Source organism: Triturus cristatus, chromosome 12 (assembly GCF_964204655.1).
Source record: "Triturus cristatus chromosome 12, aTriCri1.1, whole genome shotgun sequence".
Lineage (NCBI taxonomy): Eukaryota > Metazoa > Chordata > Amphibia > Caudata > Salamandridae > Triturus > Triturus cristatus.
Window position 1 is genome coordinate 224,455,506 of NC_140595.1, and position 15,576 is coordinate 224,471,081.

At 45.6% G+C, this 15,576-nt stretch overlaps 1 protein-coding gene across 4 annotated transcripts in view; it reads right to left on the reverse strand.

Annotated features, from left to right (window-relative positions):
- Positions 1-15,576, reverse strand: part of WDR59 (WD repeat domain 59) — a 766,237-nt gene that overhangs the window by 384,515 nt on the left and 366,146 nt on the right. For all 4 annotated transcript variants that reach the window (XM_085636815.1, XM_085636817.1, XM_085636814.1 and 1 more), the window contains exon 14: positions 6,091-6,255. In XM_085636815.1, coding sequence (XP_085492941.1) covers positions 6,091-6,255 — 165 coding nt within the window. The remainder of the gene's footprint in view (positions 1-6,090; positions 6,256-15,576) is intronic.

The following is a 15,576-nucleotide window of genomic DNA, read 5'->3' on the forward strand; positions in this document are numbered from 1 at the left end:
TTATTACCATAGATAACTATAACATCACTGTAACCTTTGTGTTTTCAGTGAATGTAATTGTTTTTTTTTAAAAACTTAAGATTTTATTACCATATCCAACATGAATGGCTCTTTACCCTATGGATCTTTCTTAGATTATCTAGGGATTTTTATCATATTCTCCCAATTTGCTCCATGAGCATACTTTTAGACCATTCACAGTATAGGGTTGGATGCAGGGCCTGGTCTGTGGCCTGGCCCTGCGCCCAAGTGCCACGGGTGGCCAATAGCCGGCCGTGAGCACCCTCTGGCTGTGCACAGCGTGGGGTTGGCAGCAGGGCTAGAATCACGCAGGCCAGGCATCCAACCCCACAGTCACCAACCCCTCACGAAATCCCGCCCCATGCTTTCTTTTTTTTTTTCAGGTACCGCAGTACTTCCATGGGACCACATGGGGGTCTATGGAAAATCCTGCTGGCATCCTGTGGGACAACAAGGGAGGCCTAGCTTTGTCCCACAGGAGTAATGTACAACCCACAGTAGACATTTACTTTTTTTTTGGTTTGGCCCCACGGGAGTCCCTTTAAAAAAAGCAGTGGGTCGCAAAGTGAATGTGTGAGGTGATCAAGGTTTGGGATGGAATGTTCCTAAGAGGAGCAGGGTCAATTCTGATTTGCCTTTGGTGGGCCTCTGGAGTTGATTTAGAGAGAGCAACGGCAATAGAGTACCCTGGTCAGCAAATTCAAGGTCCACTGCCCAACTTTGGGTTGGGCAGACTGCAAGTTTTACGCTGACAGAGAAAAGTTGGCTCTGTCAGTGTAAAACTTACTTCAATGGGTTACAGAGTAAGTGCCAACAGAAGTAAGCCCTTAGGCCTTCCACACAATTTAGAGTGGGCAATAACACAGCTTTTTAGGTCTCGTCTAGCGCAGCGTGCATGCACTGCTCTTGGAGAGGGCCTCTTGTAATCACTGCAGACTTTCAGAAAGCTTTCTGAAAGCTTGTGCGTCTGCTTGTCAAATTCTATTGGCCTTTGCGTGTGGCTTTCAAAAATTGAAAGCCCGCAATTGGCCAAAGGCAGTTGCATGTCCCGCCTTCTCTCTAAACGTTAACTCCCCTGGCCTAGGGAGCTCGGGAGCAGCAGCAGATGCCAGCTGCATTCCTGACATCCCTGGTCTAATTAGCGCGGTCGCTTTAACTTTCGCGGCCACGCTTGTTATTGTTGCTTCCCTTTCCCGCTTGCGACTGACCCTTCGAAGCTTTGAATGCACTGCACCAGCAATGCAGGGCTAGTCCGTTTGAATACATTCACAGTACGACCAGGCCCACCATCAAACACAGTTCCAGCATTGCCGCGGCACCGTCATAGTACAGCCAGCCCACACCCAGGCAAGTTTAATGCCAATGACAGTCGATTGTAATCACAGACAGGAGCACTTGTAATGGAAGGGTTTTACTTCTACTGTGCTGTCCTTTATTATCCATACTTTCAAGGGTCTTTAGAGCCTGGTGCGATATTTACTTTAATGTACCGTTTCCTTCTAGATCACACTCCGCGTTCCTTCATGGCATCCAACCTCTGTTTCTTCACTAGCGGCGTGGATGCCTTTGAGGACGGCCCTGCGGGACATGGGCCCCTGCATTTAGTACAACAAAGTAGCAGTAAAATGGATCTTCGACTGGCTCATTAAATTGATGCGTCTTCACCACAGCCCTGCAGTCCCGGCAACGCCAGGTGCATTGAAGGCCCTGCCGGCTGCTCACATGGTGCTGAGGGGCCCTCACACGAACCCTCAATCCATGACGAGGGCCACGGGCGATACTTTACTCTACACGCCGCTCCCTGTGACTTGGGCAGCGGAAGCACAGCCGGGGCAGGAGCCTTGCGATAGCTCTGCAGAGGAGCCCCCCTCCCCTCAACAACAAGTGCCCTCAGCCCATAGGCAGTCCCCCACTGTCCCATCCACACCGCTCACTGTCAGTCTGGCTGCAGCACAGCCGGGGCAGGAGCCCTGCGGTCCCAGAAATGCCGGGTGCACTGAAGACCCTGCCGGCCTGCTCCAACAGCTCTGCGAGGAACCCCTCTACATGTGCCCTCACTCCGCAGCCAGGGCCACGCCCTCATTGTGACTCAGGCACAGCCAGGGCAGGAGCCCTGTGATCACAGCAATGCTGGGTGCACTGAAGGCCCTGCGGGCCGCTCAGACGCTGCAGCAGCTCTGCGAGAAGCCCCTCAACACGTGCCCTCAGCCCATAGGCAGAGCCACGGGGGCAGGAGCCCTATGGTCACAGCAATTCCGGGTGAACTGAAGGCCCTGCCGGCCTGCTTCGAATGCTCTGCGAGGACCCCCTCAACACGTGCCCAAAGCCAGGGCCACGGGCAGACCCTCATTGCGGCTCAGGCACATCACCAACGGGGCAGGGAGAGTTCAATGTCCGGGCAGGCCTCACCCAGGACATTGCAGCAGGCCTAGTCACGGGACGAGGGAGCGCCGGCAGGGAGGAGCGGCAGACTCCAGAAGGCGCTCCGGTGACTCAGCCCAGTCTGCAGCAGCTGAGACACGTGTGGAGGAGGAAAGCCCCTCTCCCTCCAGAGGCAGCAGCTGCTGGGCATGTCCGCCCGCACATTCCTCACAGTAACAAGGCAAAAATAGCCACAAGCAGCGCAGACCAAAACCTAAGCTTTGCATAAGCCATAGGTAATGGATGGCAGAACTAGCAATGGTGAAGTATGCACGGTAAAAGATCCCCACCCCCCACCAATGCTATACAGATGCAGTCCCCCCTAGAGGGGGCATACCACACCAGGCCAGTCAAGGGAGGGCACCAAGGCCAGTACCAAAATGCACTGCAGCAACATGTCGCACAAGTCTGGCACCTACCATTTGAAAGCAGGGGGACTACTGCAGCTGCCCGTCTTATTCAGGCATATAATGACACTTAAGTAGAAGCTGGGGCACAGTTTTTTCAGAGTCAACGATACCACCCGTTTGGGGGGGGAAATACTAAACCTGGGACATATGAAGCATTTTAAGCCAGAGGGCAAAGACTGAGCGGGAGACCAGGAAAAACTCACAGGGAGCTGATCTGTGGCTAAGGCTAGCGCTCCTTTTTGTGCGCCACCCACACATTGTGTCACACCACAAAATACCAAGCAACCATCGCCTCCTCCACACAAAGAATCGCCCATGCAGGAGCCCTTCGCTGTCAATGTAACAGCGCCATGGCGTTACCAGCCCAAAGACAGACCTCATCAGGGCAATAGGCGGGGGGCTGTGCGCACAGCTGCCATGTCATTAACCCCCTTCACTGCCCATCAACGCAATGACATCACCCATTCAAATACACAATGCATTGACAAGAACTCAGGGCATTCAATCGACATGTGCAGCCCCCTCGGGGTGTATAACAGCCCGGGGGTATGTAGGCCAAGAGCTGCTTGCAAAGAGGGTTTCTGAAACACAACAGATCTTTTCCATGGGTCATGGAAGCAGCGCTTTCACGCCACAGTGTTCTCGACAGGTTTTGCTAGGGGGTCATCTATGCACACCAGCATGCCAAGTCTCTCACCTGTCCAATGGATAAAGCTTCTAACACAACACTGCACGTTAGCATTAGACTGTCTCGCACACTGCAGGGCAAAATTGTCTCACCCTCCCAAAAAGAGGACCCCGTCTACTCCTGTTCACCAGCACCTAACATGTTCCTTAGCTAGGCCTACCATCTGCTTCACATACATTCAGAGCCGACACTTTGTCTCGCAGGCACTTCCATGCTGTGCGCCATTGCAAACTGTGTGCAGTTTCCATCTCACTCCCCCTTGCAGACACCCAAACCCTTTACTCCCAGGGGTCCATCATGTCTCGGCTCTGCCCAGTCAATGCCAACCAGATCCCCCACAGAAGCCCTAGCCATGTGCCAGCTCTGCACAGTCTAACCTTCCGCAGTATCCATCCTCTTCCAATATTACTCCCTGCAGTGTCTTCCTTTACCAAGCAACAACCCCTTCCCCAGATTCTTGACCAGTCTCCATCCAGCAGCCTCACCTCTCACAGCAGCCCATCTCCCAGTGTCTGGGCCCATGGATAGCTTCCTCCTCTGCAGCACCCACCTTCCTCAGCGGCCTCGTCCCACTCCAGAGCACATCGGACTCTACTCCGGTCTCAGAAGGAGGAAACTCCATCTTCACACTGTTGATCAGATGTCTGCAGTCTCACTTCCCCGGCAGCCAACCCCTCTCCAGAGCCTCAGCTCCACTTCCTCCCTTCACTTCACCAGGTGACCTTAGACACAAGCACACTCTCCTGTGCTTTCCTCGCCTGCGCTGCATCCAAGGACGCTGTTTCCTGTGGGGAGCATTATCATATATGGAGGCAGTTGCTGAGTACAGCACCTGACCATGGGCAGCTCGGTTCAGAAAGATCACATCTGCATTTCCATGGGCAAGTTTCACCATTTGCGCAGTGCATATGTGAACCACAACCTAGTCTGTAATTCTTTCTGTCCGATATACATACTTCTTCCCCCTGTTGGATCGCAACAGTACATCTTGAGAGGAGCTAGTGTTCTGAGAAGGGCGGGGGGAGCGTTTGCTTTGGAGGCGCAGCTGTAAAAAACCTGAAACACACAGCAATAGTTGGCAGGTCCTGCTTGTGCACAGGAAAACTATTTAACTCCGCTTGACTGACTCCCCGGATGCATTATGTTGTCAATGCTTTTTTTACATCACTTTCAAACATGTTGCACAGCAGCTACAGCGCCAACTTTGTGCCAACTTTTTTATGTCATTAACAAAGCCAACTCGTATCAGGAAATGGAAAAAAACAAAGCCATTGCGAGACCTATTGGCTTTGCCATTGCTTGTTTCCTCAGATGATAATGCTTTGTTTTTATCTCTTTGTCCATGAAGGTAGAGCGAGGGTTAATTAATTTTCATTTTTTCATTTCAAATTCTCTGCTATGTTTTGCCATATAACAAGTGTCAATTATATACATTTTTCATGATGTTATAAGCGTGCTTTTCTTCTTGCTATTGATTGATTTCTGAGGAAATAATAGACATTTGTCTTTATAGAGATGGAATTGTGATTTTTCATATGAACTATAATTAGCCGTTGTAAATAATTGTTTTAACTTTGTATTGTTACGTATTTAATCATTGACCAATTTTGCCAGGTATATGTACATATATAACTACACGGTCTAACAAGTATCAAAGAATTTATGATTGCCTATATGTTTATTTATCATCTTTTTTGTATTATTTTTGTGCCCTATATAGTTATTATGCAATAGACGGTCCCCTGATGAAGGCAGTTTTGCCTTAACGCGCGTAGTCTCCATCTACCGCTTTGCTTCTAGCAACTACTATACTGACCGCATTGCCATATTTTCAGGATATGAACGTTATATCAAATTTTGAATTACTGTTTACTATTTACATATTTTTGAATGTATTACCATTTTTTGTATGTAGATATTCTATCTTCTTTTGCAAAAAATAACAAATAAATGACCTTAAAACATTTAATTTGTTTTCCTGCATTTATATGTTGAACTGATAGTCTTAATCACGTGTAGATGTATCGTTTCTTTCTTAACATTTGTAGAGCGAGGGTTGTTATGGGCTCGAGGTGCCAATTGGACCTTATAGACAAATGATTCGGGGAATGCAATGATATAAACAAGGAATGTGCAGCAATTAAATGGATAACTAGTGAGCGGAGTCACAGAGTGGGAGAACAAATCAAAAAAAGATAAGGAGAGCACTAAGGTATGGGGAGATGACTGTAAGAAGGGAGGGTTGAGGAAAATGGAAAATGAATACCTTTGAGACATTTCCGTGCTCCAGACCAAAAGACAACATTAACAAAACAATGATATCTTGGTGTGTCACCTTATTTGATTTTAAACTGCTTTGCCAAGATTGAGGTTGTCTTATAAATTGTGAGAACCAAGCAGACAGAATAGGTCTTGAGATGTTTAGTAGAAGATAAACAGGCAGTACCACAGAAGGCAGGCAAGCTTTAAGTTAGGCATAGCATCAGATGAACTAAGACACAAAGCAAGAGAGAGGTTAACCAATGAAACTATTGTTTTATTCAGGCCTACCTTTAAGAGTGATGCCTTCATGGATGATGTAATGGTCGTAGGGCTCACAAACTGAAAGGAGGGTGCAGCATTGTTTGGGTATTGCACGGGAAACATCACCATCAATCGCACACGGTGGTTGCCACAGTGCACAGACACAGTGCAGCTCCGATTCAAGGCATCCATCTGTCAGGGAGAGACAAAAAGAGGTCTATTGGACAAGGATGATCAATGTTCATAGCATGCAAGAGTCAATGGTTGACACCAGATTGTCTAGGTTCGGGAGACTGCTCAAGTTATAGAGATCTTACAGATTCAGACGGCAGTCAGTCATAAAAAAATCTTTAACAATATAAATGTTGAAAAGTCTCCACAAGAGTTAATAAAGTAATAGCACAGCATCAAGTGCCCCTAACTACATGGAAACAATACAATGAATGTATGAGGTAGTGGTGGTCAAAGCAGTAGCACATCAAAATCCTGTGAATAATAAATATTGTAATTGTTGACAATAATAGATCAACAGTATAGGTGCCCCTCAAGGTAACAAATAAAACACCCCACTACCCAGGATGTCACCTAACGGAAGTTCAGCCGAACTCCCATATTATACTAGTAAATACAAAAGATTGTACCTCGGCACTCTACAAATTCAAATTCCTATGTTTTCGTAGCTGTAAGCCTAGAAGTTATATAGAATACTTAATGTGACAACTTACAGGAAACACTAGTCAGGTAAGCAACCTTTTCAATAACAATGGTCTAAAGATTGCCCATAATATTAAGTCAAAAATGTATTTAGAGAGAAAAAGTATGTCTTTGCATAGTCTGACAAAGATGCGAGGGCTGTGGTGTGCCCCTGTATCCCAGCGAAACGCCGTCACAATCTGGAATCTGGATCTGGAATCATCTGCTCATGCCGGATTTATCAAGATTACAGATCGTGACTATGTAAAGGCAAACATTTTCTCTCTAAATAAACTTTTGACTTGATATCAATATCAATATTAGCCCATTGGTACTGAAAAGGTTGCTTACCCAATACCTTTCCTACAAAGTGATATCATTGGTTACTTGTTACAGAGGTTCTTATCAGCTTTCAAATCTCTTAGAGTGAGACCTTTAACTGAACACATTAGATGTGGAGTATAGCAACTAGATCCACTAACAAACCTCGTTACTTGGCTAGAGATTGGAGGCTGGATTTACCTTATCAAGGATTCTTATTTCCAGATGGTTACTGCAAATAAGGAATTATCGGATTTTGGTACCTGTTTATTACAAGGGTTTCCTGATTTTTTCGCTGAAAATTTCACAGTCCACTCATCTTGGGTGGATTTCCTAAATTTGGAGTATTGTTATCTCAGATCAAAGCCTTGAGAAAGTTACAGAAAGTAACGAAACACGTGTCGGCTGCCATCATATGCTACCACCTAGGAGGCTCTAAGAATAGGACCTCCACATACCAACTATACCTCTGTACAACTACGGACGTTATACATTGTTATTATATCTCCATACGTGCATGAGACATTCTTTGGCATAATGAGGGTATATCATAATGACCTCAAACAAGGAATATGATTCAAATGCCATACCCCAAAATAACTATTGTAAAGGTTTACAACATGCATAGCTGTATAAAGATTGTGGAATGTTTGCTTGGAAAATGTCAAATGCCAATGAAAATGATATTTTAAAAAAAAAACTATATCGCTGTTGTTCACAGATAACCCACAATAACAAAAAGAGGGTGAGGGACTATCACTCTTGTTTCCCCTGGTTAGTTCAGTTAAACAACAAAAGAGTGACAAGGGAAAAAGGAGCAAAAGAGCACGGGCAAAAACCAAAAAGATTTGTTAAAAGAACCCTCACTCACCAACCTAGTTGGTGACATGCTTCATCATCGGGTTCCAACCAGAGAGGCCGAGTGCCTCTCTGGTGTGCTGCGACGCCTGAATTACAGCGGAGCTGGTTTTTGAATGTGAAAGGAAGTGGAGTTAAAAGGTAAATGATTTTAACCAACAACAAATTTAATCATGGCAAACCAAAGACCAATAAAAACGTGAGTTGGACAAGAGCCGGTTGGTTAGGTTAACCAGAGCTCAACCAATTTGCAATAAGGGCGACATGTTTCTGCTTATCATGCCCAGTTGGCTAAGCTTTCATCAGGACCACAAGGGACCCCACGGCGGTATGCGCACCCTAAGGCGCACCCTAACCTGTGGAGATCAAATGGAAAAACTCACAGTTCTACCGAAAAGCCATCCTATTATTCCGGGGCTAAGAATGTCTGTAAGAGAAAAAAAACAGACACAATACACATAAAGACATAAAGAGACATAACTTTGTTGATTGCATTTTAATCTTCTTTACGTGATTGAGTGAACAAATAATTTGATAATCCCGTGCTGTGGAGCGGGAGTGGGTGTCAAAATAGCAATTATAGCCAAAAAACGCCCAAACACGAGTGATTACTCGTCGCAAGCAAAGGACTTATAGAAATATCAAGGTGTTTCCATAAGGCCCTATACACTCATTGTGCCTGCGTTCGATTACATTGTGTGGTGTCAAGTCAGCAGACAATGTGCAATCGTAGTGGCTATTTAGCCGCTGTGTATGTCGAAGAAATAGCGGACTCGTGAGGTGGTAGGCATGCTATAAACAAGCGTCTGAGGTGTTTGCCAGGCGCTGTTGCTCCAGAGCATGTCTAGCGTTAAAAGTTGTTAAAAGCAGCTGCATGGATAAACGATTTTGATCCTCTTACTTATGTACTTGGTGCTACTAACATCATGGGTCCGAGAGGGGGGTAGTGAGCTATAGTATCTGCCAGGATGGAAGACAAACAATAAATTGTTTTAATCTGTTAAGATAATCAACACAAGCTGAAAGGAACCTAGTGCTGTATCAAGGAATGGTTAGCCAACTTACTTCCATGCTCGCACACTCCCGTGATCAACCTCGATCTGTCCTCCTCGGCCCGGATATTAGTGAGTGAATGGGGAACGCGGAAGTAAATACTCCGTGATTCCCGTCACGTGATTGTTTCGACGCGCGTATGCGTGTGATGCAGTCCAAAGGGGCATGTGTTTAGAAAGTTAATGTGTGCGTATGTATTGGTTCTACCTTCGTAATGGGGAATTTGAACCGGCGTGCTTTATCCAACGAGCTTACATTGCTCGGGATAACAATGGTATTCGCACGGGAGAACTAAATAGTGCGTTAGGTTAGTGGAGAAGCTTTTATAAGAAAGCACGCCGTTTAAAAGGGAACATGATACGCAATGTGCATATGCCAAATATTTTACCTGTCTATGGAGAGTCTCAGTCAAAGGCAAACCTTGTCACCCTGATGCTCGGGGTTGACAAGGGAAAGTGGCAAATCAGAAACTATTATGAATTAAGCTACACGGAGGCTATTTAGGCATTTAACCAAACTGGCTAGGCTGGGTCAGAAAATCAGTGTTTTAATATGGAACCCCATGGAATACTGTCATTCAGACCAATAAGATGAGTAGATAAACGATAAACCCAACGTTGTTCTTTCTCGAATAGTAACTGTTGGGTATTTGGTCCAGGCTTCAGTTTTTCAATGATTGACCACTTCATGTCATTTGTTGTGTGGTTTAACAGCAAAAAGTGTTCCGTAAGTTTTGTGCTCAACTTGCGACACCGAATGGTGCTGCGATGTTCGCAGATGCGCTGTTTGATTTTTCTACTTGTCATGCCGACATATTTCAGTCCGCATGGGCAAGTGATTAAGTAAACCACATCAGTGGAATTGCAATTAGTGTGCATTTTCTGCATCCATTGTTTACCTTGTTCGAGTATTAGATATTTCGAGGGGGATGTCAGATGGCAGACACTACATGAGCCACAGGGGTAGTGGCCAACAATGGGGGGAAGGCCCCACGCACTGGCAATGGACTGGTCATGATTCTTATCCTGAACTTTCGGACGGGTATGTACCAAAGAGTCCTTAAGGCTTCTTGCTCTTTTGTAAGAAAACAAGGGTTTCTCCCAGTCGTGTTTGTTGCTTGTCAGGATATTCCAATGTTTCCTGATGGACTTGCTTACTGCGTTGGATGCTGCATTGTAGGTTGTAACGCAAGTGAGAGGTATGGAGTCCTGATCGTCTTTCACATGAACTTCCAAAAGAGCCTCCCTGTTTTGGTTGCGTGCTCGTTTGTTACTCCTTGAAAGTATTTTATCAGGGTAGCCACGATCTTTCAATTTCCAAGTAAGTTCATTGGCTTGTTTTTTGTATGTAGAGACATCACTGCAATTCCGACGGAGACGAAGGTATTGGCCAAAAGGGAGGTTTTCCCTCAGTGGCCGTGGATGGTAACTTGAGAAATGTAGCAGGTTGTTTTTTGCCGTCGGTTTATGGTGGGTTTTGGTTTGGAGAGTATTGCCTACCCTGGTGATGACCACATCCAGGAAAATCATCTCATCTTTGTCATGAGTATGTGTGAACTTGAGGTATTATATTGATGATGTCTTGATCATTTGGCAGGGATCAGAGGAATCCCTCCTGGAATTTTTCAACTGGGTGAACACATGCGATCCTCACCTCAAGTTCACACATACTCATGAGAAAGATGAGATGAGTTTCCTGGATGTGGTCATCACCAGGGTAGGCAATACTCTCCAAACCAAAACCCACCGTAAACCGACGGCAAAAAACAACCTGCTACATTTCTCAAGTTACCATCCACGGCCACTGAGGGAAAACCTCCCTTTTGGCCAATACCTTCGTCTCCGTCGGAATTGCAGTGATGTCTCTACATACAAAAAACAAGCCAATGAACTTACTTGGAAATTGAAAGATCGTGGCTACCCTGATAAAATACTTTCAAGGAGTAACAAACGAGCACGCAACCAAAACAGGGAGGCTCTTTTGGAAGTTCATGTGAAAGACGATCAGGACTCCATACCTCTCACTTGCGTTACAACCTACAATGCAGCATCCAACGCAGTAAGCAAGTCCATCACTCGTGTTTGGGCGTTTTTTGGCTATAATTGCTATTTTGACACCCACTCCCGCTCCACAGCACGGGATTATCAAATTATTTGTTCACTCAATCACGTAAAGAAGAATAAATGCAATCAACAAAGTTATGTCTCTTTATGTCTTTATGTGTATTGTGTCTGTTTTTTTTCTCTTACAGACATTCTTAGCCCCGGAATAATAGGATGGCTTTTCGGTAGAACTGTGAGTTTTACCATTTGATCTCCACAGGTTAGGGTGCGCCTTAGCGTGCGCATACCGCCGTGGGGTCCCTTGTGGTCCTGATGAAAGCTTAGCCAACTGGGCATGATAAGCAGAAACATGTCGACCTTATTGCAAATTGGTTGAGCACTGGTTAACCTAACCAACCGGCTCTTGTCCAACTCACGTTTTTATTGGTCTTTGGTTTGCCATGATTAAATTTGTTGTTGGTTAAAATCATTTACCTTTTAACTCCACTTCCTTTCACATTCAAAAACCAGCTCCGCTGTAATTCAGGCGTCGCAGCACACCAGAGAGGCACTCGGCCTCTCTGGTGGGAACCCGATGATGAAGCATGTCATCAACTAGGTTGGTGAGTGAGGGTTCTTTGAACAAATCTTTTTGGTTTTTGCCCGTGTTCTTTTGCTCCTTTTTCCCTTGTCACTCTTTTGTTGTTTAACCGTTCACAAATAACCAACAGGACTGTGTCAGCCTCAATTATACTACTGTCCCAGACATGATTGTTGATTTCTAGTGAAACACAGCTTATTTTTGGTCACTCAATATTAAAACAGATCTCTGTTGAATTTATGCTTCCTGACTAGTGTTTCCTGTGAGTTGTCACATTAAGTATTCTATATATCTTCTAGGCTTACAGCCATGAAAAATTAGGAATTTGAAGAGTGCTGAGGTACAATCTTTTGTATTTACTACACGGAAACAATATTTGCAATTGTCAAATTTGAGTGATACTTCAAGCTAAGATAGACATTTAATTTGGAATTGCAATCATTTTGCTCACAAACACCAGTTTAGACAAACTTTGCTATAAAAATATGCTTTTGATTTTCATTAAAATACACTAATGTTCTGAAATTCTGGTTTGTCATTTTAAGAAAATGCCCTTGATACCATGGATCACAATATCTTGGTTTCATATCTGGTTCTGACCTGAATTGGATTATATCATTTTTGAAAGAACATATACAATCTGTATTGAGTCCACCTTTGCGAGTGGAACCCATGAATATTAGCTGTGGCGACTCTTAACACTCCATCCTGTCACCTCCACAATTTAATATATACATGATTCCACTGGCCGAACATCAACATGCATTGATAGTATGCCTAACTAATCCAGATTCCTCATAATCAGCCATTCAACGTAATCTATAACACTCTTTCGATTATTCAATGGTGGATGTCTGAGAATTTCATGAAACTGAACCTAGACAAAACCAAATTGCTGCTTGTTCCCCTTTAGAATACCTGTCTATTAGTAAATTCATGGCTGGATATGATAAGGAGCTGTTCAGTATCTGCAGGGTTCAGTTTGCAACCTTGGTGTCTAGTTCAACAGGAATCTGTCTTAAATAGCCAGGTAAAGAACGTTTCTAAATCCTGAGTTTGGAAACTAAAGATGTTAAAGTACTGTTTAAATCTTCAAATCGCGTACTCTCAAACATGGTGACAGAACATTCTCAACTGCAGATGCAAGGACCTGCAATTCTGTACAGTCATCTCTTTACGCTGAGCCTAATCACGTTCAGTTTAGGAAACATCTAAAAACTGTTCTATTTACGTGCGATCCAGGTGATAGTGACAAACAAAAGTAGTTGTTTCAACACCATGAAGTGTCTGCAAACACATGCTGTAGGAAACTGGCTATACATATACTACACCAAAATGAGGTATAGTGTGTATAGAGTCCTGGTGACCCCAGAGGTAGGCAGAGATAGAACCTTACTCTCTATTTGTGGTAGAGTGGTCGAGCAGTAAGGCAGTATCAGAGGACAGTGTTAAGCATTTGATGTACACACTCAGTCAGCAAATGAATTCACACACTCAAGAACTGAACTCTTGGCCAATTGTTTTTGTATAAAAAAATATACTGTTGTTTTATTTTTAGAACCAAGCAAGCCTGGTACAGGTAAGCATTAAATACTTTACAGTAATAAGTTACTGAATGTAGAACAGTTTGAAAATGCAATAGAAATTGTACTTGGTTTGATTTACAGGGGATGCAGTAGGTTGCAACACTTAGCAAATACAGTACATTGAAATGAATATGCTTTTTCAGTAAATTACAGGTATGTTACTTTTTAAGTTACTTTTCTATCTCAGTGCTGGATACCTAGATTCAGCACTGGGACATATCCTGCAAACAGGCGAGTAAATACGTTTCGGTTATTCGTGCGATTTTTAAGGAATATTTGTATATTTCAAAACCCCACACTTAAAAACTTTTTGGAAGAAAATTGTCAATGTTATCCTATGGAGGAAAAACAGGTTATCGGTTCACAGGTAAGTAATTGACTGTGGGAATTAAGGTTCTGGGGTTAGACTCAGGGGTCCCCCAGGGTCAGTGATGCACTGTTGTTGCACCCTCAGCGGCACTAGGGCGGCAGGGTGCAGAGTGTTGAGGCCCAATGTTATCCAATGGGGGATAGGGGACCTCCGGTTGGTGGCTGCTGGCAAGCAGGCCACTGGGTTGTGGGAGCAAACCTCCTAGGGTTAAGGTCAGGGCAAATGGGAAAACAAAGTAGCACAAAAGGTGCACCCTCAGCAGCACGGGGTCGGCCGGGTACAGAGTGCTGTTTCGATGTCGGGCGCCCTGTTTTGTATGGAGAACCTCTGGTTTGCAAAAGCACTGCAGGCAGGTAGACGAAGGACTTCTGGGTGCGACCACCACTTGGAGAGGTAAGTTGGGAAGTTAAGGGTTGGTTAGGCGCCGTCGGTTTGGGCACACAAGGCCATGGGTTGTCGGGTGCAGGGGTGCGGTTAGTGGGGCCTTCTGGATTTAGACTGCAGGCATCGGCTGGAGGCTTAAGGCAGGTCAGGGGTCGCCGGCTCTCGGGTCAGGATCGCCGGGGGTGACTTCCTCGTGGTGTTTTTCCACTCGAGCTCGGGCCGGGTTCATTCAGTGGGTGCAGAGTAGGCTGGATTTGCGGTCTCCGGCTGCTGCCAAAGGTTGCAGTTGAACAAATCCGGTGTTCACAGGAGAAGCAGTCTTTGGAAGTGAAGGCAGGCAGGTCCTCCTGGGTTTTTGAGGTTGCTGGCTGCAGGACACACTGGGATTTCGCAGGAGCAGGTTCGAGGGGAGACAGGCCTGTAGGGCTGGGGCCAAGTCAGTGGGCGTCTTCCTCTTGTTAGCTGGCTGCACGGCTGTCCGGTCCTCCTTCCTCTTTTCTTCTTGTCGTTTCTGGATCTGAGGAAGCAAGGTTCAGGGTGCTCCCTAAATACTAAATTTAGGGGCGTTACAGGTAGATAAGGGCAGGGACCAATAGGTCCCTTCCCCAGGGTCGGTACACCCCGTATCGTGCCACCCTCCAGTGGAAGGGGGGAAGGAGCCTGTCCCAGGTTGGCTGAGTCCCCCCATCCTCAAGATGGCGGGGACTCAAGGTTGTGCTTCACCTCGCCTCCCCCACCTGAGGGGTGGAGTTGGCAGAGGTGGGCCTACCTCTTTCCCTCACTTGTTTTTCCCGCCAGCTCTCCCGCCCAAAGTGGGGGGTAGAACCGGTGGGGACCAGTTGCTGAAAGCAGCAAATGGTCTGGGGAGGCTCACAAAGGCGGCAAGCTTTTGAAGCTTCCCCTTCGTGAACCCTGTCCATCCTGGGGGAGGAGGCATGGCACCTCGTTCCAGGATGTGCATTGTGTCAGGACCCCGAGAGCAGCAGGCTCTCGACCCAGGGGTCCAGAAACATGTCTGTTGGTGGCAGCCTAAGCAGCCACTCAGTCAGGTCACTAGAAGTTGGTCGAGTTTGAGGGGGCATCTCTAAGATGCCCTCTGTTGTGCATCTTACATTAAATTCCACACTGGCATCAGTGTGGGTTTAATGTGCTGAGAAGTTTGAAACCAAACTTCCCAGTCTTCAGTGTAGCCATTATGGTGTTGTGGAGTTCGTAATGACAAACTCCCAGCACCATATACTCTTAATGGCAGCACTGCACTTACAGTGCCCAAGAATGGACGTCGAGGATCCTGTTTATCCAGTGAATCCCGCACGCGAATGGAAAAGAACACAGACGCCAACAAAGACTATCGGCTTCCATAAAAAAGGAGCGGTACAATACAGTATAAGAGGCACCACTACTGGGAAGACATAACCCATAAAGCAGTGAACCTGGCAGGAAGCTATTTCACCTGTATGCAGTAATAAAAAGTGGTAAAAGGATGTCCCACTCGAACTATGTCCAGCCCCGATAAAGACCTTAGCATAAACAGAACTTTTAGTCCTACCATCATAAGGTCGGAACGTGTTGGCATTTAATATACAGTGGTTCGCAGCCAACTAG